The sequence below is a fragment of the Armigeres subalbatus genome, chromosome 3 (assembly GCF_024139115.2).
Source record: "Armigeres subalbatus isolate Guangzhou_Male chromosome 3, GZ_Asu_2, whole genome shotgun sequence".
Lineage (NCBI taxonomy): Eukaryota > Metazoa > Arthropoda > Insecta > Diptera > Culicidae > Armigeres > Armigeres subalbatus.
Genome location: NC_085141.1, coordinates 350,971,572 through 350,996,730, shown reverse-complemented (window position 1 = coordinate 350,996,730; position 25,159 = coordinate 350,971,572). Strand labels below are relative to the sequence as shown.

The 25,159-nt window shown below is 41.9% G+C and overlaps 2 protein-coding genes across 3 annotated transcripts in view; both read right to left on the bottom strand.

Annotated features, from left to right (window-relative positions):
* The window catches only part of LOC134226048 (organic cation transporter protein), a 59,975-nt gene that overhangs the window by 26,098 nt on the left and 8,718 nt on the right, over positions 1–25,159 (bottom strand). The window contains exons 1-2 of one of the 2 annotated variants that reach the window (XM_062706562.1): positions 20,023–20,171; positions 8,475–9,365 (exon numbers count right to left, since the gene is read on the bottom strand). In XM_062706562.1, coding sequence (XP_062562546.1) covers positions 8,475–8,517 — 43 coding nt within the window. In that variant the 5' untranslated portion in view covers positions 8,518–9,365; positions 20,023–20,171. Of the gene's footprint in view, positions 1–8,474; positions 9,366–20,022; positions 20,172–25,159 lie in introns of those variants that run through there. The other variant, XM_062706561.1, reaches the window with a different exon arrangement.
* Positions 13,440–13,889, bottom strand: LOC134222804 (uncharacterized). Its single transcript, XM_062701954.1, has one exon. It carries the CDS (start codon positions 13,887–13,889, stop codon positions 13,440–13,442), a length of 450 nt encoding a protein of 149 aa, XP_062557938.1.

Genomic DNA, 25,159 nt, shown 5'->3' with positions numbered 1-25,159 from the left:
TTAGTTTGAAAGGCCTTTTGGTATCTCCGCAATACTTTATAAATGAATAATTTATAAAATCGCCATGATGTTATGCATTTGTTTTTTTTTAATAATAACCTATAATAACCAATGCTATGACGGCGAATGTGAGCAGTTAGTGGAAGAGAAGAATGCAGCATGGGCGAGATTGCTGCAACACCGCACGAGGGCGAACGAGGCACGATATAAACAGGCGCGGAACAGAAACTCGATTTTCCGGAGGAAAAAGCGCCAGCAGGAAGATCGAGACCGTGAAGAAACGGAGCAACTGTACCGCGCTAATAACACACGAAAGTTCTATGAGAAGTTAAACCGTTCACGTAAGGGCCACGTGCCACAGCCTGATATGTGTAAGGACATAAACGGGAACCTTCTTACGAACGAGCGTGAGGTGATCCAAAGGTGGTGGCAGCACTACGAAGAACACCTGAATGGCGATGTGGCAGACGAAGATGGCGGTATGGTGATGGACCTGGGAGAACGCGCGCAGGACATAATTTTCCCGGCTCCGGATCTCCAGGAAATCCAGGAGGAGATTGGCCGGCTGAAGAACAACAAAGCCCCTGGGGTTGACCAACTACCAGGAGAGCTATTTAAACACGGTGGTGAGGCACTGGCTAGAGCGCTGCACTGGGTCATTACCAAGATTTGGGAGGAGGAAGTTTTGCCGCAGGAGTGGATGGAAGGTGTCGTGTGTCCCATCTAAAGGGCGATAAGCTGGATTGTAGCAACTACCGCGCAATCACATTGCTGAACGCTGCCTACAAGGTACTCTCCCAAATTGTATGCCGTCGACTAGCACCAACTGCAAGGGAGTTCGTGGGGCAGTACCAGGCGGGTTTTATGGGCGAACGCTCCACCACGGACCAGGTGTTCGCCATTCGCCAAGTACTGCAGAAATGCCGCGAATACAATGTGCCCACACATCATCTATTCATCGACTTCAAAGCCGCATATGATACAATCGATCGGGACCAGCTATGGCAGCTAATGCACGAACACGGTTTTCCGGATAAACTGATACGGTTGATCAAGGCGACGATGGATCGGGTGATGTGCGTAGTTCGAGTTTCAGGGGCATTCTCGAGTCCCTTCGAAACCCGCAGAGGGTTACGGCAAGGTGATGGGCTTTCGTGTTTGCTATTCAACATCGCTTTGGAAGGGGTAATACGAAGAGCAGGGATTAATACGAGTGGTACAATTTTCAATAAGTCCGTCCAGCTATTTGGTTTCGCCGACGACATAGATATTATAGCACGTAACTTTGAGAAGATGGAGGAAGCCTACATCAGACTGAAGAGGGAAGCTAAGCGGATCGGACTAGTCATCAACACGTCGAAGACGAAGTACATGATAGGAAGAGGTTCAAGACAAGACAATATGAGCCACCCACCGCGAGTTTGTATCGGTGGTGACGAAATCGAGGTGGTAGAAGAATTTGTGTACTTGGGCTCACTGGTGACTGCCGAAAATGACACCAGCAGAGAAATTCGGAGACGCATAGTGGCTGGAAATCGTACGTACTTTGGACTCCGCAAGACGCTCCGATCGAATAGAGTTCGCCGCCGTACCAAACTGACAATCTACAAAACGCTCATTAGACCGGTAGTCCTCTACGGACACGAGACCTGGTCGATGCTCGTGGAGGACCAACGCGCACTTGGAGTTTTCGAAAGGAAAGTGCTGCGTACCATCTATGGTGGGGTGCAGATGGCGGACGGTACGTGGAGGAGGCGAATGAACCACGAATTGCATCAGCTTTTGGGAGAACCATCCATCGTTCACACTGTGAAAATCGGACGACTGCGATGGGCCGGGCACGTAGCCAGAATGTCGGACAGTAACCCGGTGAAAATGGTTCTCGACAACGATCCAACGGGCACAAGAAGGCGAGGTGCGCAGCGGGCAAGGTGGATCGATCAGGTGGAAGATGACTTGCGGACCCTCCGTAGACTGCGTGGTTGGCGACGTGTAGCCATGGACCGAGCCGAATGGAGGAGACTCTTATATACCGCACAGGCCACTTCGGCCTTAGTCTGAATAAATAAATAATAACCAATGCTGCATGATTTTACTTTTATTACGCATATTCAACCATGATAGCCTTCTCAAAGATCCGAAACTTATTTTACTGATTTGATTCCAGAGCAGTTTAATTCTTTAGAACTAATTTTTAAATGTAGTCAAACATGGAATTACCTATGCATACCATCAAATCTGGATGGTTCTCAAATTTGATTCAACTCATTAATTTCTATTACATTGAGTATAATTATTTTTATTACAGATCCAACAATGTGATAACCCCCTGTTTCCCAATATCCAGATTTTTTGAATAAAAAGTCAATTAATGTTCATTCTTGAGCAGCACAAATTGCTTCAAAAGACAATTGAATAAGAAAATCAAGTTGTTCAATTTACAAGATAAATTTACCATTTTATATATTGATAGTCTCTCGGATCCCGGAACCAAATCATCATAACTTATTAGATTACTTAGTTTATGAAAGAATCTCGCTGCGCTTCCAAGAAATGTTCTACCTGGAGTTCAGAAAGTTTTCGTTTTTTCGTATTTAATGTGTATAAGTGTAACTAGTATTCCGTAATCATTTTTTACAATTATTTCAAGTAGGTACATAAATAATAGATATGCATAATTTCAATAGATATTGAAGCAATGGAGCCATCAGACTGTTGATTTTTAAAACACGCCAGTAGTGTTTAAAATTAATTGCGAATGCCTAGATAATAATAACCAAAACCAGAGAAATCCACTCAAATACACTTTTCAGCAGCCAATAAGCGCATGCCACCGTCTAATTTCTGTGGATCCCTAAAAAGTAGAATTTAAAAATGAATTTAATAAATCAAATATTAAGTAACTGATAGGAATGTTAAACCATGTCGCAGGAAAATTCTTGGATTGCGTGCAAAATTATGACACTTTAATGTTTTTATAAAATACAAACGTGCCAAAGATTGCTAAGATCCAATCTATAAGAAAATTATAGTGGACACGGTAAGTGTCAATGGGGGTAATTCAAAGCATTATGGCACTGTAGCGTAAAAAGCTGGATAGCGAGTTTGGAGAAAACCTAATGCGATCGCTCGAAAAATGATCTAGAGTGCGGCGTCGCAATCAACGCAGAAAATGACATTTCAAACTTCTTATTGGCATTACATCCCCACACTGGGACATAGCTGCCTCGCAGCTTAGTGTTCATTTAGTTTCTAAGCCAGGTTACCATTTTTGCATTCGTATATCATGAGGCTAGCACGATGATACTTTAATGCCCAGGGAATGCCCAGAATTGCCTAGACCGGCACCGGGAATCGAACCCAGCCACCCCCAGCATGGCCTTGCTTTGTAGACGCGCGTCTAACCGCACGGCTAAGGAGGGCCCATAAACATTTCGAACGTTAAACGTAAAAACCCGAGCAACGCAGGGTACGTTCTGCTAGTATGGTATAAAAGGAAACATAATCCGGATAGTTAAAGTTTTTTTTGTTAAATGGCTTATGTGTCCGGCAATGGAGGATTTCCCCCTAAATATAATCAACCCAAAGATTTCGTAGAATATTTATAAATCTGTAAGACGATTGTTGTTGCAAACCGATCGGATTTTGGTAAGCAAAGTTATAAAGAAAATAAAAATGCTCATTATTGATATGTTATTCTTTTACGTGCTCAATGAATCGACTGCTTTGAGCGTGCTTACAGCGGCACACTAGGAGTTAACTTCCTGAAATCAGTATGGCGAAAGGCATCTAAGGTTCGATTTCTCAAAATTAAGCACTTTAATCGAAAAAATATTTGGTAGGCGTAGTAGCGGACACCATCCCTCATAACCGATACCAAATAGTTTTTCATGAAAAGTTCTAATTTTGAGAAAACCAGCGTTAGATGTCTTTCGCCATACAAATTTCTGGCGGTTAACTCTTGCTGGCTATTTGGTGCATATACTATAGCGCCTGGATGTGGCTGCGGCGAGTAGAAAATCAGCCACTGCCAATAATTCATTGAATTTCCCACGATTTAGTATTTCCTTAATAATTTTTCTTGCAAGCAGCGAATTGTTTTGCAATAAAGACGATTTATTCACTTGCTAAGTTTCCTATGTTGCCGACGTACTCATATATTTTTAGATATTAATGACCAACGTTGCAAAACGGTTTTCCGAAAAATTTACTGTTTTCATAGTAATTCTCATAGAAACTTCGAACCGCGCGTGCGTGCTTAGTCAAATTACAACCATTGGGATGTTGGATATATGGGGTCGGGAGGTAGCGAGGTTTGTTTTGTTAAATGTTTTGCCGCGTGTAATGTGTAGTTTTTCCGCAAATCATGTTCGATCGCACACCAATTCATTTATGTTTCGAACAAAATTGGCGTAACTCACTATATGAAAATGGTTGGATATGACAATTTAAATTTTTTTTTTTAAACCCAAATTTATTATTCCGCAGTGGTGATGATGCCTTTCTCCGATTCCGATTATTCGACTTAGAGTGATCAATTCATCTCATAGTTAATTGCCTATTAAATGGCGATTAACTGTTTTTGAAGTGCTATTTTAAAGGGATGCTGCCTAAATAGTAGGATACACGCTAACTTTCACCTACTCAGTAACTGAGTAAAATTGCATTGCTCTCTCTTTCTATTCCACAGAAATTTTACTCAATTTCCGTCAAAAAAGTTAGAGTGTAACCTTGTTTGAAGTTGATAATCAATTTTAATATTCACCTCTTGCTTATGTACATGAACATGTCCAGCATCTGTAGCACTTTTTCATAAACACTACTTTTTTGCTCCGACCGCGGTCACTGCTCTGGTTCTATTGTTGTACTTTTTGTGCGAATCACCGCACAAAAGTAGAGCGCAAGAACCAACTGCAGACGGCAGTCGTAACGAAACTGCGAAATTTTACTGGGTTTTTAAAGATTTGGAATTTTTAATGTTTTTACGTTGATAATCAATAGCTCCAATGGGCTTAAAAAATTGCTGGAGAGTTTCCGATTCGATTGATAATAAAATCTCGAAAATCCATTGAAAAATAAAGGAGCTATTAGCGTTTGAAATCTATCCTAATTTCGTGACGGTCTCGAATTTGGAAATTTCCGTTTTACACCCTGTATCAGAGTCTTCCCCTTAGACGTAGTTTACGTCAAAAAAGTTTGCTCGGAAGTCCAAAAGAAATGAAATTGTTTTGAATTTTCGAACGAAATTCCTTTGGGTTTTTCAACCGAATCCTTTTGGGTTTTCGAACTAATCCTTTTGAACTTCCGAACGGAATTCATTTGGACCTCGGAATGAAAATCGGTTGGACTTCTAAATGCAATTTTGTGAACTTCCTAAAAGAATTCTTGTAGACATTCGAACAGAAATTGCTTCCGAAACATTTTGCGCTTCCGTTCGGAATCCTAATTAGATTTCAAACTGAATCCTTGTGGGACATATTTTGGAATCAAAAATATCTCGTAAATATCTCAATATCTCATATATCTCATAAAACACACCTCGGAATGGAATCCGTTTAAACTTCCAAACGGAATTCTTATAGGAGGCTTCCAAACGGAATTCCTTCTGAATGGAATTATTTTGCGCTTCGTTTTGCATCCTTCTGAACATTCGAACGGAACCCGGCTGGGATTTCAAACGGAATCATTTTGGGCTTCCGAAAGGAATCCTTCTGAGAAACACAAAAGGATCCCCTGTGGAATCCCAAAAGTATTCTGTTCGCAAGCCAAAAAGATTCGATTTGAAAGCCCAAAAGATCTCCTTTCGTAAACCCTAAACAAGTCCGTTCCGTTCTTTTGGATTTCCAAACGAAAGTATTTACCCTCGCAGCACACATGTTTCACATAGGTTACTGCGACGCATATGGGACTAGACTTAGTGACAAACAAGCTGCTTCAACTATTTTGTCTAACTTGTGCTGCTCGGGTAAGGACAAGCCGTCCGGAATCTAAAACTAAATTCACTCGCTGTCTTCCTTTTATTTTAGTTTTGCTGCGTCGCAGCATGCGTTAATTAACAAATACAATAGGGGGATTCAGTTAACGGCGTAGGTTGCTGTGTATCTGTTTATGGAAATGTTTCATAGGCGATTTGAAATATGTCCCTAGTGATTGAGTGTGAAACATTTCTATAATCAGATACGCAGCAACCTACGCCGTTAAGTGTATACCCCTAATGACAGTTGTGCGTTGCTTCCGTATTGAGCGGAGTGGCCTTGAAAACGCGAGTAGATTTAAATTTGGATTTCGTGAAGCTTGTCGTTAACCTTCCAAACGGAATCCTTCTAGGCGTTTGGGTCATCCTTTTCCTTATTTGAAGGTTATTACTGTGTTCTAGGGAAGATATAAATTAATTACGTATGTATATAATTACGATTAATTACGTAACCAAAAAAATGGGCATTTCAAGCCCCCTTCTCCTTATAAGGGTTATGTGATACGTATGTGAACGTTTATTGAATTTCAATGAATTCTAACCATTGAGTAGGTAATAATGTGCTTTTTTGTTTCACCAGAGTCACGTATGTGTGTAGAACATCTGCGAAAATCGCAACAAGAAATTGGTATTCCGCAAAATCTGCATCAAGCCGATCAATTCGGCGAAATTTTTTTTTTTTTGAATGTCGTGGGAATCACACAATTTTCCAGAACTATGTTATCAAACGTGCGCATTCTTATACGATGTGTGGGCGTTGGGGTAGACAACATAAGGACAAGCCTCCCGGAATCCAAAACTAAATACACGTGCGTTCTCAAGGGCACCCCATTCAAAAGCCACGAACAACTGTCAATGTCATATTCATTATTCCAGCTTTGCGTGGCTTCCGTTTTGAATGGGGTACCCTTGAAAACTCGAGTGCTTTCTGCTTTGGATCCCGGGAGGTTTGTCTTTAAAGTATTCGAATAGTTGACTATTTTTTGCTAGAATTTGAACCAACCTTTGGGTAAAACACATGGCGGTTTTGCGCGCTTTCGTAAAACTCACTTACGATATACTCCGCGCCTACACGCTTTGTTCATAAGAAATTTGATAAGCGGATGCATGGTGCATTGTTCTCTTCGAAATTCAATCTAAAAGACGTCTTCAGTATTCTATTAACATTTCCTCAGTTGTTAATTGAAAGCTTTTCTATGCCCATGAGTATGTATCTTGTGTGGCAAGTACAATGGATTCGATATGCTATGCTATATTGTTAGACACTACCAGCAAGTAATTTGGTGAACAGTCGGGAGACGAAAAATTTTCCATAAAAAACGCTTTAAGATTATAGCTGCATTGGCTTGAATAGAACATCTCTTATCACTTGTAGTTGTTGTTTCAAGGGCTTATCAAAATGAGTGGCATTTTTCTCACGACTTGAATTAGGATGCCGTGTCATTTTCTTTACCTTACATTTTGTTTCTGGAACTTAAGGCTTTGAATCCAAGCAAAGAAGGAAAACTGCAAATTAGCCTGGGTGTGAGCCTTGTATAGTTAGATAGCATATTGTTGACTAATATTTGTGAAAACAAAAAAAAACAAGCTCAACCATTTTTTTTCGGAACGTATTCATCAATGCCCAATATGTACATCAGAAGGAAAAGAGTAGATTAAAACAAATGTAGGTGCAATATTGACATAAAATGTTTTTTAATTCTTTTAAGCGCATGGAAAGTTTTGATTTAGTCGTGGAATTGTAAGTTTTATTTTATTACATTTAATATTCAGCTTCCGCTTTCATTCCGTTAAAATTTATTTATTAATATTTTTAAAACCTCCAAAATTGTTTTGCGGGACAATACGGTTTAGGATGGTTTTGCACAGAAAATTCCATATGAAAAAACTCTATCCGTGCAGCTTCTCACCTAACAACCAGATTACAATACTGATGCGATTGACGCAGAGAAGTTTTGCAACTATCACTTATGATTCACTGGACCTACATTAGGAATGCCACTTGTATTACCACATTTGCAATCTATCTGATGAGTGTCAATCATTGAGCAGGTCAATCTACATCAATTACCATGAGAGCATTAACACATCACATCCATTTCAATGCACTACACAAAAAATCAAGAATGGAAAAAATGCATTGCACAATCTTCCATTGTAGTTTACATAACAATAGCCGATCCATTAAACATTAGCAATACTTCACTGGCCGCGTTGTCTTCGAGTTCACCTCAACCACGTCAACCCATAAATTTCACTTTCTAATCACTTTGCCCATGCGCGGCCACTTCTTACTCCGGGCAATTATTATTCGCAGACATCCACCGCAAGGTTCCACACCTTGGTACCCATCTCACGTGGCGGTGCTTCACGCGAAAACAATCATCGAAAATCCCCTGGCCATTATTAGAGTGAGTTCGTTTTTGCACCGAAAAGCAGCCCCCGTGAAGTAATCTGTCGAGCGTGAAATCAAGGCACCACCAGATTTCCGTTCACTTACCCAACATTCCCATCAGCTCCTCCAGTGTATGATCGATCGCCATTGTGCTGCAGATTCGGCGTCCAGTCTATCTTTCAAGGACCAACTACCCAAAAAACTCGGCGTCCTCAACTGTCGCCGTAGTCGTCGATTCAACTTTCAAACTCCAAACCGATATCCTCAAACGCTTAAAACTTGTTTCGCTGCACTGCACTTCCGAGATCGCGTCCGGGCGCGACGAGTGACAAACACGGTCTAAGAATCCCGCCTGGTTCAAGTGCTGAAACACTTCTGGAATAGTTGGATGCTGCGTGGGGATGGAACACCCCCAAGGTAACAACCAACCGCAGAACAAGGCAAACACTGACTGACTGACTGACTAACTAAATAACTGATTGTCCGAGTGACTTGGCTATTGCAAGCCTTGACAACCGCTCGCGCCGAACGCTGATACAGAACTCGCGAAATTCTCCACCACGCGGCTACCGTGGCAAGTTTTGTTGCTCTGCTCCTCAAATCATCACAGCCATCATCGCCATCATCATCATCAGCGTAGAAGCGCGGTCCGTCGTCGTTGTTTGGACCAGGAGGCGCGAGATCACTCACAGCGACGAACCGAGAGATAACCTACCTACACACTACTGACTGGTTGTGGTGAGACTTGAGAGTGGCGAGGCCGCGAACACGCGTCGTATTTGGTTCAGCACCAGCTTGTTTGGATTTGGATTGACGCGCGTTGTTGCTCTGCGAATTGGTACCTTTCTTCGTGGTGAAGGTAAAGCTGGCAGTAAGTGAATAAATGGCAATCGGGATTTCCACTTGGATGCACTTTCCTCTTTTGTCTTAAGGCTGCCCGTTGTCGTACTGAAGATTTATTGATGCGTTTTATTTTTTCATCGTTGTTCCATCGAGCTAAAAAGAAAAGATTGCAAAAATTAAAATAAGTCAAGTTGATTGTATGAGAATGACAAAAAATGCATCACACATAAAATATTTGTTCAACGACATGTAAATTGAGGGAAAAATAAAGAAGAATAAAATATTAAAGTGATATACAGGTCTCAAGGCGGTTGAAAATCTTGTTCAACGTTAACTTTAACAAATCTCAAATCAATCAATCAAATATTTTTTTACATTTTTTGTCTCTTGTCATAAGACGAGTTTGTACAATCCCATGGAATTCCACCACTTAATTGTATCTTGACAGATACGTATTTCGACCTCAACAGTAAGGCCGTCTTCATCTTCAGTGTCTCGTACTTGACTCAACTTGCGACTTGAGACTACCTCCCTATGTATGCACACTAAAAAATCTTGAGATTTAATGTGACGCAATACTAATTATTTTAAAATATTTCAACGCGTAAACACAAAAATGACTGACATTTACGTTTTATTCATTATATCTAAGGATTCTCCTCTCCTTGAATTATGATTTTTAGGTTCCGTAAGATGTAACTTTGCATGTTTTGATTAAGAGATGGTGGTCGGCAACTACTGAGTTTATTTGCAATCGTCGCCTGCAGGCGACCCATGAGTCAGAAGTTTGCTATCTTTGTGGTTCGTTTTTTTTTTTCAAATGTTAATTATTCACTTAAAAACTGAACTGCGTTTGCGTACATCCTGAGCGGATCAACTGGAAGATTTTAGTGGAAAAAACTCAAAGGTGCAGCCCAATCGGGTTGTACGCAAAGGTGACGTAGGACTACGTAGCTATTTGGAATTGATGGTATTTGCCATTATAATTTGTGTCGTTTTATTTACATTGAGCAAACTGCTCGGAGGCCAACTGAATCAAAAAATCGATTAGTTGTTCCCTCCTAGATGGATGGACTTTGAGTCTCTAACCATGGAATTAACATGACTCATCGACTGGCTGAAGCCACTTTCTTTCACTTTCTTGGCTTTCAGTCGGGGACATCACAATCCTTACTTTGCCGCGTACGATTACATCGCGGGCGAAAACCAAACGTTGCAAATAAATATATTTGCGTTTGGTTTCACGCCACTTCTGATTCTGCTTATTTCTTCTTTATTGTGGCCAATTTTGAGGATGATGTCCTCCAAATGGTCTTTATACAAAGGAAAATTGATCCGACAATTCGATATGAATTTTCTTCAAAGTGCAAAACTCAATCGTAACTAGTAAATTTGATGGCGCGGCGGAGGGAGACGAAGCAATCAATTTGAAAGAATGGAATCACTAACAGCAAACAAGCTACCACGCCAAACCCGATGCCACCGAAACAGTCCATTTTTGCAATTAACTCTTTCTTTTCAGAAAATGTTGGTCCTGAGAAGAACCAATTTTCTTTTCCCAATTCCCATTCCAATAACTAATTGCATCCAATCGCTTGTCGACACCTTGCGTTGCAACTGTCCGACCGCCACTTGATGATTTTTCGCTAAGCCTCTAAAGGTTGAAATAAATTTTCATTGCCACACTGCCACCCACTTCGTGCAGCTGTCCGCTCTGCTGCATCGAATGTCGAACCGCTCTCTGAGGAATCCCGATCAAAATCGCTCGCACGCGCCGAACAGCAGCTTTCTTGTATTTAATAAATTAAGCACATTAGCCCCGCTCTTTTGTGATCTGATATGGGTGTGAAAATAATGTGCACTCATAACGATTAATGAAGGGGCGGGGCTAATGGAATTACTTCATTAGATATAAGAAACCTGCTTTTCGGCCCGCGCGAGCCATTTCGATCGGGATTCCGCAGACAACGGACCATTCGGAGAATGACAAATTCCAAGAATCCTATGAAATTTTCTCGCAAGATTCTGAATTTGGTTATGAGATGTTGTTTATCCAAAATGCGTATTGTTGCGAGGAATAACAACAAAAATTTGACTCAAGACGAAGTTTCTTCATATTACCAAACATTATCTCTTGGCATCTGTCTGTCCGAGCGACGTTCGCCGATGGGTGGTTGCTGTAGATATTTTCCACTGAGGTGGCGTCTTCATTGATTTTATACAAAAGAAGGTTGATTCGACTATTCGAAATAAACTTTCTTCAGAGTGCAAAACTCAATCGTAAATAGCGAATTTGATAGCGCGTCGGAGGGAGAAGATGTAGTGAATTTAAATGGATGGAATCACTATCAGCAACCAAGCTACCACGCCGAAACCGACGCCACCGAAAAAGTCTATTTTCGCAATTAACTCTTTCTTTTCATAAAATGTTGGTCCTGAGATGAACCAATTTTCTTTTCCCAATGCTCCAACTAACTGACACCACAATTTGTAAAAAATTTTCAGCATCGGCACTGGCGGTGCGGGATCGCCACAGTACTATTTTTATGGTCATCCCTTTCTTCATATGAAATTCTGGTTCGTTGAGGTTTAATGATCTGCAGCAACACATCGAGGACCACCACCAATGCGATGGATTTTCTTTGAAAATGTTATCAGCGCCTCCGTGATGCTGTGTCCGCTCCGCTGCGATCGCTTTGATGCGCTCTGCGTAAAATCTTGCTTAAACTGAAGATTAGATCCAAACCCACAAGTGATTGATTTTTGATGTCTGTGCTAGTGATACATGTACGTGATTGGTTAGTTTACCTATTTCTAAACTTTTTATCGATTATCGATAATAAATACTTGAAAAATAGTATTTTCATATAAATACAAAAAAGCGTTGACTCATCCTTGATCGAATGGTCCAAAAAAATTGAAAATCCATCGAGAAACGGCTGAGATATTAAAGTTTAAAGTCTATCATATTTTCGTGACGGTCCCAGATTTTCGCAATCGTAAAGTGTATCCCAATATAGAAAACACAGACGTAGTCCTACGTCAAAATAGTTGGGACACCAGTTTGTGAAGTGAAGATTGTGAAGTGTGAAATAAAAACAGGGAAACAAAAAGATGCTCGGTGATAATTACAACGTGTCGACCAATCGACCAGTGGTGCTCTTGCATCGAGCCTTTTCATATTTTCTGGCGTACACCTATAAATAGCAATTAGTGAAAATGACGAGGATTTTCATGATTTTTTGATAAATTCCAGTATTCAACAATTTAAGGTAGGTAGGAAGTGATTTCAGTTTCTTACTCGTTCAGCTCGCGCGAGGTTCTGCTCATGCAGGCTCGTTCGTGCTGTGTACCGCGAGCGATGTTTTTTGTTAGTGTTGTACAAAACACACATGCTAATGATGATGATTTTCAATACGCACCTCCGGAATAATTGCGAAACCGAAACTCCACGTCATGACATAACAGCTAGCTTTTCAATGGCATGCTTTTACGTCATGACGTGTATTTTTTTTTTTTGGATTTTCATCGTCATGTAATTTTAAAATCAGACGTAGATTTATGTGCAATGTTCCGCTCCTTTTATGTGCATGTAAAGAAACGTAAGTTTACATGAACTTTTCTAAGTGTGGGGTATGTGAAACATAGCACGAGATCCAAACACTTTCAAATGTTGTAGATCGGGTTTCCGTTTGGACCATGCTTCATCGGGCGTAACCATATTAAGTGACCTTGACGGACTACGATTTACCAGGTATGCTGCTGTGGATATAGCTTCTGCCCAAAATTTCTTTGGTAATTGCGCATCTTGTAACATACACCTTGCCTTTTCAACTAGCGAGCGGTTCATCCGCTCGGCAACACCATTTTGCTCTGGGGTGTATGGACAACTAGTTTGATGTGCGACGCCATCACGCTGCATTCTCCTCCGAGTTCTTGAATTGACATATTCTGTTCCATTATCAGTGCGAAGAACTTTCAGCTTTCTGTTCGTTTGTCTTTCTACTCGCGATTTGAACTGCTCATACACTTCGGCCACTTGATGCTTAGACTCCACACAGTACACAAATACTTTCCTGCTTGCATCGTCGATGAAGGTGACGATCGACTTTTTCCCAGTGATGGAACCTCAATAGGACCGCATACATCCGAGTGCACCATGTCCAGTAAACTTTCCGCTCTTGTAGTGCTAGTATGGAAAGTGTCTCGAGTATGCTTGCCACGTAGTCAAGTAGCGCAATCAGGAATAGCTTGCTTCTTCAACCTTATGCCCTCAGCCATTGATAACAGTTTCATCATGCTTTGCTGATTTAAATGTCCTAATCGCTTGTGCCAGATGTTTGAATCCACTGTCAGGAAAGAATGCTCGGCCTTCTTGAGGTTCAATCTACACAAACCGTCTTCCTCTGTTCCTGATGCAATGATACCATCTTCATTATCTACAACTTCGCATTTTGTCGACGTGAAAACTATTTTCATCCCTTGCTTGCAAATTTTGCTAATTGATAATAAATTAGTTACCAAGTCCAGTAACACGTCCTGAACTTTGATACTTCCTTCTTCGATATCCAGTTCGACGAGTCCTTTCGCGACTAATTTGATGGACTGGTTGTTTGCGGTGTCTATGGAGTTCACAATACGCTCTTGTTTCTTGAAACCTTCTTCACTTCTGGTCATGTGACTACTTGCAGCCGAGTCGAAGTACCATTATTTTTCTTTTCCTCTGCCCACAGCCAACATTGCGCTCAGAGCCTTCCCCTTGTGTTTTGTTTGCTGCTTTGGTGGACAGTTCACTGCGTAATGACCTGGTTTCTTACAGTTGAAGCAGTTTCCATTTTCTTCTCACTCTTCAATTGTCTTTGTTTCTGCGTGGTATATAATGCTCCTTCCGTTCCACACTTTTTCAGTGGCCACTTTACGTCTTGAAGAACTTTCGCCTTGACAGTATCAGCAGTTAGATCAATGCCCGAAGCATGCAGACCCATAATACTCCGGCAATCCTTTCAGTAACAGCGATCATTTACTTCAAATCCAATCTCACTCAAGTTTTGTGCCGTTGTAACTAATACATCTACGTATTCTTCGACGGAGCCATGTTCTTCTAATTTCACAGAGGTAAGCTTATCCAACAATCCACACCGGCGAATCAGCCCATTGTCCTGGAACGCCTTCTGAAGATTTTCCCATGCTTCCTTTGCGGTTTCTACATTCTTCACCAGGCTATAATTGTTCTTCTCCAAACTAAGGCAAATGGCTGCCAACGCTCGATCACTGATTTCCGGATCAACCTCTTGACCTTCTATCGGTTTCACTGCTCGCCAGGAACCTTCTCTTATCAGCGTCATCTTCATTGCGAATGCCCACGATGCATAATTTTCACGTCCGCGCAGCTTCTCCATACTTGAGAGATTTACAGGGTTTCCTAAGGCACGAACAAAACCTCCTAACCGCAATCCATCACCACCAGCTGGTGATCCTGTGCCGCTATTTGTCGTCCTTGTACTTCTGCCTGTACTGCTTCCAGCAACGCTGTCATTATCGACCGTATCCCTCGGAATCATGGCTTCGAATTCTACTTATCGTTGTTTTCAGGCTAAGGCCAATAACCACTTGTAAGTGGAAATAAAACACTTGCGTGTTGGTCAAAGTCTGAACCAAGGTGAATACACAGCTAGGTGTTTCAATCTGCCCAGTTTATGGACGAGAAGAAGGCGGGGGTGAAAAATTCGTTTTCGGTGCAAAACATAAACAAACCGGCTGGCTCTTCCATACTAAAATCCAAGATGGCTGAATCGTGAATTTGGCAGATTGGAACACCTAGTGGTGTATTCATCTTGGTCTGAACCACGGCATACAAAAAACAAGGCAGGCTCATCACGTATGTAAACATTCAGTTTGAATGTAAACATGTGACGTCACTGCTATCTTCGCACAAGCTGGACCGAGACGATGCTCTACAGTCGCAGCATGCTTACTTTTGTACTCCAACATGTTTCGATAAAATATGCGTCACATTCGAAGTGTCATTTTTCTAACGAGCCTACCTTGTTTTCTGTATACCGTGGTCTGAACAAAGAATGAAAATTTATTGATCTCGTTTGGGTTACTAAACAATGGTTACTAAGGATGCTCCAGGTTACACTCTATGGTATACTAAATTGATGAACCACTTAGATCTCAGGTTATTCAGTATTCCAACACCAACCCTTGAAAATATATTCACCCGATTAGAACTGGTATAGTCCATTCAGTCAAACATTTTGTTTAGGGAAGATCCATTAATTACGTAACGCAAAAATTGGGAATTTTCAAACACCCCCTCCCCTATGTCCGCTTTTTGTATGAAACGTCTGAAAATTTTGTATGGATCGTCACACTTTGGCCAACCCCCCCTCCCCCCTCAAAGCGTTACGTAATTTGTGGACGCTCCCTTAGATTGTATCTCTGTAATATTAGCTAGCAGTTTGAAGGTTAGTAATTCAAAATGTATGAATTGTACACGGTTTGGCGTTTTTGCACAATAAACTTGCAGAATTTGGTTCAAATTTATTATGATGGAGGATGAAAGAGAGTTATGAATACCGCAAAAAAACCTATGGTAACCTGATGCAAGTACAAAAGAAAAATATAATCTCAGAGACAGCTCCACCAACAAGCTATGTTTAAAGGCTACGAAATTGCTTATTTGTCGTTAAGAATAATTGTTTTTTTCGCATAGCTGTAAATGCCGGTACCCACAGTAATTGTAGCTGATTCAAAAAAAAATATTAACAAGCACTTTCGCTGAATCCGTTCATTTTTGTTTCAGTTTGCGAAAGACGTGCTAATATTTAAGGCACTTATTTTGGTCCTATTTTACTTCTGTTGAAAATTGTTCTGCAAATAGTTTGCTATCGAATATAGATCAGCGAAGGATATACGTATCTATTGAGACGAAAACTAAAAGATGAATTGAAAGGAAGAAGAAATAGTATTTTTATACTTATGTATTTTCTGCTAGAACTCATATAAAAAAATTGATGTATTTTTTGACATTTATTTTTAAATGGGTATTTTACCCTCCCCTCCTTTAGTGAAAAATCCTGATTTTTAATTTCTACTTAGACAAAAAAGTTTGAACAGTTTTCATCAGATCGGAAAACATCAACATAAGTAAGATCGAAATTTGTGCGAACTTTCTTATGAATAAACAGTGTTGCAGGAAATTGCGATTAACTTAGAAATTCTTGAGTTAGCGCTTCTGAATTGTATATGATATGAAAGCTTTTTAGTTCCTTAATTGCCTTGCGGGTAGGACTTGGGTAAAAAAGTGGTGAGGACTAGGCGTACTCAGAATGGGGAATTGCTGTTCGAGCTGAAGAAGGATCCCACGGTGATGAGCTCGGCCTTCCGGGAGCTCATTGCCATTTCCTTAAGTATTGAAGGAAACGTAAGAGCTTTAACGCTGGAGGCAGTGGTCGAGTGCAGAGACCTGGACGTAGCAAATAATATCACTACGGTAGACGAACTGAGGGATGCACTGACCTCACAATGCACGCTGGGCGAAGTTCAGATGACCATTCGGCTGAGGAAAGCGCACGGTGGTACACAAATAGCAGCGATACGACTGCCGGTAGACGCTGCCAACAAAACGGTGGAGGTGGGCAAGATGAAAGTCGGATGGTCTGTGTGTCCGTTGAGACTCACCCCTCGAATCACCAAACAGATGAAGCGATGCTTGCGACGCCAGCCGAAATGTGTCCGGACAAGCTGAAGATCATCGTGGAAGGCCTTTTCCCGCAGCATGGCGACGTGGCCGCGTGCGCCGTACGAAGATGAAGACCGAGCAACCGCTGCAGGTACACCAAGTCTCTAATGACGAGCTATTATCAGTGGCGAAAGGTTTGAAGATGAAGAAAGCTCCGGGTCCGGATGGAATTCCAAATGTGGCTCTAAAATCCGCGTTTCCGGCGTTTCCGGACCTGTTCAGGACGATGCTGCAGAAGTGTTTAGTAGATGGTAATTTTCCGGATACGTGGAAGCTCTAGAAACTGGTGCTGCTGCCGAAACCAGGAAAACCGCCGGGGAATCCAGCATCGTACAGGCCCATATGTCTGCTGGATACACTGGGGAAGCTTCTGGAAAGGGTTATCCTTAATAGGCTTACACAGTTCACGGTCGATTATGGATGTAATCAGGATTGAAGATGCAGAGAGGGCGTCCAAGAAGAAGAGGAGCGGCAATCGGTTCTGCGCGGTAGCGACGATTGACGTCAAAAACGCGTTCAATAGTGCCAGCTGGGAGGCCATCGCCGCAGCGCTGCATGGAATGCGAATCCCCGACTTCCTGTGTAAGATCCTTAGGAGCTACTTCCTGAACCGGATTCTGGTTTACGACACGAACTCGGGGCAGAAATCAATCAGGATTACGGCGGGCGTTCCACAAGGATCCATACTAGGCCCGACGTTATATGATGTATATGATGTACAACGGGGTGCTGATGCTGAAGTTGCCCAAAGGTGTAAAGCTTTACGAATTCACGGATGATGTCGTCCTAACGATAACCGGTGAGTCACTGGAGGAGGTGGGAATGCTGGTGGCGGAAGCGGCTGACGCAGTAGAAACCTGCTTGAATGGAGTCAAGCTGCAGCTGGCTCATCACAAAATGGAAGTGATGCTGGTCAGCAACTGCAAAATAATCCAGCGGATGCAGATTACCATCGGAGGGCACGACATCCCGTCGGTGCGGACTCTGAGACATCTAGGTCTGATGATTGATGACCGGTTGAACTTCAGCACACGTCGACTATTCCTGTGAAAAGGCAGTCGCAGGTGCGTACCGAACCATTTCGTCGGAGGCAGTTTGCGTTATCGCAGGGATGATTCCAATCTGCATAACCTTAGCAGAGGATATCGAGTGCTACCAACGGAGGGATACCAGAAATGTGAGGAAGGCGGTGAGACTGGACTCTATGGTGAAGTGGCAGCAGGAGTGGGACAATGCTCATAATGAAAGGTGGATCCATCGGCTCATCCCCAATGTGTCGACGTGGGTGAACAGGGAGCATGGTGAGGTGAACAATTACAATATTCTTTCTTGAATGTCGTGAAATTTTTTGTTTATTCTCAAGATTCCTTCTCGGATTTCCGAGAATAACCACGCGGATTCTCTAGAAATTCCTAATCCATGTGGTGGAATCTAATAAAAATCTAATCTAAAATCTAATTTAATGCATTTAACATATATAAATCATGGCATGATACAACTCGTTAGTCCAATTATGCATATCTGAAGATTTTGTTTTTCCTAAGTTGAGATTTCAAAAGAGAAATGTAGAGAATCATTACACTGCCTTTCATACAAGGTGGATAAATCTGTTTTTTTCATCTTCTTGCCAAAGTACATATTAAATATAATCCTCTCTGAAATAAGTCACTCAAATTTTCGCAGGTGACAGATTGTCACTTATTGTTACCAAAAAAATACCTTCGTCATCCTTTGTCTGCTAAAGTACCTACGCACATACAACTGACGATTGATCTACCTTTTAGTAGTTGCTTTCACTCTCCGTTTCATGCGCTGGTGATCTACATGCGAACCAGTGGATAAGCATAGGTACAGAAAATAGCGCTACAGTGCAGCCCACTCACAGCAGGGAAAACTCACAGAGACTACTCATTATCATCGTCACAATCATCATCATCCGCGTTCCACGTGTTCTCCATCATGGTATGTAACAATCACGCGGTTCGACTTTTGCAATAAATGAGAAGATTGAATGAACGGTAGCGCGAAAGAAGGCGAATTCCACCAGTCCATGTGATGACGGACGAGTGCTTTATATGCTCCGGTTTTGCAAGACGGATGCTTTGTGGTAAACGTCACTGATTGCGCTGGCCGTGTGGTTTTGCAAAAAATTATGTTTTGAATCGATCTTCTTCACAACATTTGCTGCAGACCCACATAACGAGCTCATTCAATTTTATTTTACTCCACGTATGGGGAAGAGTGACTTGTCCTTTCTACTTGTACTAAATGGAATTACATTAAGTCAAATAGAAATATTATCATGATCGTGTATTTCTGAGAAACGATTGGGAAAGTGTACTAAACGCATGTCGCCACATCAATTTCTTCAAACAAACGATACAAATATAATAACCAATCGTAATTTTTCGAGATACGAGTACGACGTCTTAGAAGAAAGCAACTGAAGAAATGAAGTCATTTTGCGACTTGTTATGACAGCTGAGATATTTTTGTGTCCTTTCTGAACGCTGACTAAGTGCACAAAATGTGTCAGGGGTAGAATTTAAACAATAGAAGCCAAAAACAGTCGTACGTGAGATTCATCTCGTTTGCAGATCAGGATCGAAACAGCGCAGTACCCTCTAAAATGATGATGTTACTATAATTTACGTGGGGCCACGCGCAGTACGAAGGAGCAACAATGTTTCTTACGATGTAACGTACATCGGGTATGCTGAAAACCAAAATCTATTTCTTCAAATTTCAAAACATTGAAATGAGCATATTTCAATAAAAATCAAACAATCAGCATTCAAATAACAGGCAAATAAATGACAGGTTTTGTTCTACTATTGGCTGAAAGTCAATGTTATAATCAAGCTTCCTGGTAATTGGCACAAAATGCTACCACATTCAACAACCTGTAACGATGATTTTTTCGTGGTGCTTTTGAATTACAATCCATGAATCAATATCCAAATGAAAAAATGGGTTTGCAACCTAATAAAATTGATCTTACACCCATTGTGCGATCCATATTTCAATTACGCTGCTATGTAGCAAATGAATATTCGTACTTACATGATTTTCAACACAACGCAAATCATTATTTTTTCGCATTCATTAGAATGAAAGTGCGACGTGGCTTCTATGAAATGCCGCTTGCGGTACACCATCCACCATAAACAAGTCGACTGCTAATTATTCGTCAATTCAATACTCGTTTGCGACATATGATGATCACATTACACACTCACTGAACAAAATAACAAAACACTGACCACTATTTTTATAGGGAGGTCAAAATTTCACATAACCAAATGACATTGATAACGTCCGGAAACGCGTACGCTTTTAAATCGATTCTGTTACTATGAATACTTTACGTATTTTGCATAACCTCCAGTCGGAGCTCTTATCAGTCACGCTACACAGCTGACTTTATCTGCTCGGAATGTGTGCCTCTGGCAGAAGCTTGCAGAAGCCGATTGCGAACAGATAATGACGGGCTGGATGACATGCTCGTTTCTAAACAACATCGAGTACGATCGGCTCAATCAGCACTTCACGTTTCACTTTCAGAGGTCCGTGTCAATCCATAATAAGATTGCGCTGATTCGTTTCCCCTCAACGAGGTAAATCGGATCGAAATGTGCTGTTCAAAGGTCGGTCGGTTGCCAAACAGACTTTTAAATCGTATTTTCGCGATCCTTTAAACTTGGATGATTTACAAGACACAACTTCTCCTAATTTAAACACATTTGAAAATGAGCAGTTCTAACGCGACGCATCTAGTCAGCTTGTGAGCGTCGTCAACCTAGAACTGCTTGTGCAAACACTAGTGCAGTATGAAGTGAAACAAAACGATGCTTTGGCAATTAAATATCGTACACTTTTTCCATGGCAAAGGGGCGTACTACTGTGTAAGTTAATAGATTTAATATGTGAGCGAAAACGGCCTACGACTAATTGATATAACCGCCTCCAAGAATATGGCCACTCGCAGCACCTACTTCAAACACAACCTTCCGTATCGGTACACCTGGAGATCACCACTGCAGACAGAATCACAAATCGACCATTCTGATTGGTGGACGGCACTTCTCCGACATTATCGACGTCAGGACATATCGTGGCGCTAACATCGGCTCTGACCACTATCTGGTGATGGTTAAACTGCGCCCAAAACTATCCGCCATCAACAATGTTCGGTATGTATGTGGGTATGTGAGACGAAGTCGACGGAACGATTGGTTCGACGAAGAGTGCAGACAGATTCTGGAGGAGAAGGACACAGTGCGGGCGGTCGCGCTGCAGCAAGGTACTCGGCAGAACCTGGAACGTTATAGACGGAAGCGGAGACAGCAGACCCGCCTTTTTTCAGGAGAAGAAACGCCCCCCTGGAAGAAGTAGAGTGTGATGAGATGGAACAGCTGTGCCGTTCTCAAGAAACACGCAAGTTCTATCAGAAGCTCAACGCATCCCGCAAAACCTTCGTGCCGCGAACCGAAATGTGCAGGGATAAGAATGAGAGCATCTTGACGGACGAACGTGTGGTGATCGAAAGGTGGAAGCAGCACTACGAGGAACATTTGAATGGCGCTGAGATTACAGACAGTGAATGTCAAGGCAGCGGAGGAGATGTAATATTTGCAAAGGTGGCAGAACTGTACACCCGCCTGAAACGTGAAGCAACAAAAGTTGGACTGGTGGTGAATGCGTCAAAGACAAAGTACATGCTTGTGGGCGGAACCGAGCGCGACAGAGGCCGCCTAGGAAGCAGTGTTACGATAGACGGGGATAACTTCGAGGTGGTCGAGGAATTCGTCTACCTTGGATCCTTGTTGACGGCTGATAATAATGTTAGTCATGAAATACGAAGGCGCATTATCTGTGGACGATGGGCCTACTACGGGCTCCAAAAGAAACTACGGTCAAAAACGATTCACCACCGCACCAAATGTGCCATGTACTAGACGCTAATAAGACCGGTTGTCCTCTACGGACATGAAACATGGACAATGCTCGAGGAGGACTTGCAAGCACTCAGGTATTCGAGAGACGGGTGCTCAGAACCATCTTTGGCGATGTGCAACAAGACGGTGTGTGGCAGCAAAGAGTGAACCATGAGCTCGCCCAACTCTACGGCGAACCCAGTATCCAGAAGGTAGCTAAAACCGGAAGGGTACGATAGGCAGGGCATGTTGCAAGAATGTCAGACAGCAACCCAGCAAAGATGGTGTTCCCTTCCGATCCGACAGATACGAGACGGCGTGGAGCACAGCGAGTGAGGTGGGCAGACCAGGTGCAAAACGACTTGGCGAGCGTGGGGCGCATTCGAGAATGGAGAGATGTGGCCTCGAATCGTGTATTATGGCTACAAATTGTTGATTCAGTTTTTTTTTGTTCAATATCATGGCTGTGCATATGCACAGCACATGTTTCGAAATGGACAAATTGATATGAAATTTGCGAAAAAAAATCCACGTGTCTTGGAGGAACTCGAACCCTAAACCTCCTACTCTCTAGATAGGCGTGATAACCCCTACACAACAAGACCACTTAAAGGTCACGTTAGCGGAAAAGCCATCAGAAACCGAGTACCAACCTCCACCGCGGTTAGCTTTATTTTGCAAATTGAATATCTTTCGGATGCTTGATTTGTGAAAATCTCCACATGTGCTTTACTGTTGTATATCCACAGTCAAACGAGTGCACATTGTTTATTAACCGATACAATACGGATGGGTCATATATGACCGAAGACGAAAATCAGCTGTCAAAAATCAGTTTTGAGAGATAGAGCCTTGCTTTCATCAGCAAAAATGTTCAAAATTAACTGTTCCATCCAGGAAATATATTGCACAGGTCAGGTTACGGGCAATAGGATGATCTAGAGCATCCAAATTATTCTTGAGTTGAAGTTTTGATGTTTTAAGGAATCAACACCATACTTTAGCATATTCGTGTTGAATAATTAAAAGTCAAATGCTTTATGATAAAATAATTGGAATAGCTCCTCGGTACGTTACATTACAAACACAATACAGAATTCGTTGAACATCTACTACACTCCAAATTGTCCTTGAGCTCAGATCCTTATATTCAAATCGATAAACAAGAAGATCTTTGATGTCCCCGCTAGTTTTGGGAGTTGGAATAGCTCCACAATACGTTATTACAATATTACAAACATAATACAGAACTCCCTGGACATTTATGATACGCCAAACGATCATTGAGTACAGATCCTCTTAATCAAATCGATCAACATGAAGATCTTCAATGTCCCCAATAGTTTTATGAGTTGGAATAGCTCCACGGACTTTGTTACACCATTACAGACAAACTACAGGATTCGTTCGACGACTACGACACTCCAAACTGTCATTGAGCTAAGATCTTAATATTGAAATTGATCATCATGAAAATCTTCGATGTCCCCACTAGTTTTAAGAGTTGGAATAGCTCCACTGTACGTCATTACAACGTTACAAACACAATACAGAATTCGTTGAACATCTACGACATTCCAAACTGTCCTTGAGGACTCTACGACACTACCCATAATTCCATTACCCATAATGCCATTACCCCGAAGGCCCCTACCTCAAACGCCACAACCCCGAATGAGTCACTACTGCCATTACCCCTAATGGGACACTACCCCGAATTAGTCATTATTTCAAGTTAATACTTAATTTCAATGAAAAAAATGTTACTCAATAACAGTTTATTCATAATTCATATGAATGAACCATAATTGGAACTGAAACTGCAGATTATGCAGCACGTTTTCATGCACAATGCAGAGAGTTGGAGGCAATTGCTGGATGAAGCGTGGTCTAAATCTCACATCGACGAGGGGGTGAATGGGTGAGTAAGAGTGAGTGAGTGATTAAGTGAGTAGGTAAGAGTGAGTGTGTGAGTGAGCGAGTAAGAGTAAGTGAGCGAGCGAGTAAGTTTACTCTTAAGAGTAAGAATGAGTGAGTAAGAGTGAGTGAGTAAGAGTGAGTGAGTAAGAGTGAGCGATAAAGAGAGAGTGAATGATTGGGAGTAAATGAGTGAGTAAAAGTGGATGAGTGAGTAAGAGTGGTTAAGTGAGTAAGAGTGGGTGAATGAATGAAAGTGGGTGAATGAGTAATAATTAGTGAGACAGAGGAAGTGAGTTAGTAAGAGGGTTTGTGTTTGAGAGTGAGAGAAAGGGAGATCTTGTTTGTCTTCGGGAAGTTGCGTTGACTTAAAGAAGGCATCATCTCGTTTCGCCTTCTAACGAGCAGACGTTACTTTTAAAAAGGCAGTATATCCTCTGTGTGCCTTATCGAGGTATAAGCACGTTCATGAAAAGGAGGTATCATCTCCTCGTCTGCCTCGATCTCGTCTGTCTGCCTTACACCGTGCAAACCCGTCCATTTAAAGAAGGCATCATCTCCTCTGTCTGCCTTATACCGGGCAAACGCGTCCATTTAAAGAAGGCATCATCTCCTCTGTCTGCCTTATACCGGGCAAACGCGTCCATTTAAAGAAGGCATAATTTCCTCTGTGTGCCTTATACCGGGCAAACACGTCCATTTAAGGAAGGCATCCTCTCCTCTGTCTGTCTTATACCGGGCAAACCCGTCCATTTAAAGAAGGCATCATCTCCTCTGTCTGCCTTATACCGGGCAAACGCGTCCATTTAAACAAGGCATAATTTCCTCTGTGTGCCTTATACCGGGCTAACACGTCCATTTAAGGAAGGCATCCTCTCCTCTGTCTGTCTTATACCGGGTAAACCCGTCCATTTATAAAAGGCATCATCTACTCTGTCTGCTCTATATCGGGTAAACGCGTCCATTTAAAGAAGGCATCATTTCCCCTGTCTGCCTTATACCGGGCAAACGCGTTTATTTAAAAAAAAAAAGTCATATTTACCTTGCATGCCTTATACCGGGCAAACTCGTTCATTAAAACAAGGCATTATCTCCTCTGTCTGCCTTATACCGGACAAACGCGTCCATTTAAAGAAGGCATCATCTCCTCTGTCTGCCTTATACCGGGTAAACGCGTCCATTTAAAGAAGGCATCAGACAGACTTATACCGGGCAAACACGTCCATTTAAAAAAGGCATAATTTCCTCTGTGTGCCTTATACCGGGCAAACACGTCCATTTAAAAAAGGCATAATTTCCTCTGTGTGCCTTATACCGGGCAAACACGTCCATTTAAGGAAGGCATC

Coding starts and splice junctions, on each gene's coding strand:
- LOC134222804 (XM_062701954.1), bottom strand. CDS start 13,889: ATGACCAGAAGTGAAGAAGGTTTCAAGAAACAAGAGCGTATTGTGAAC.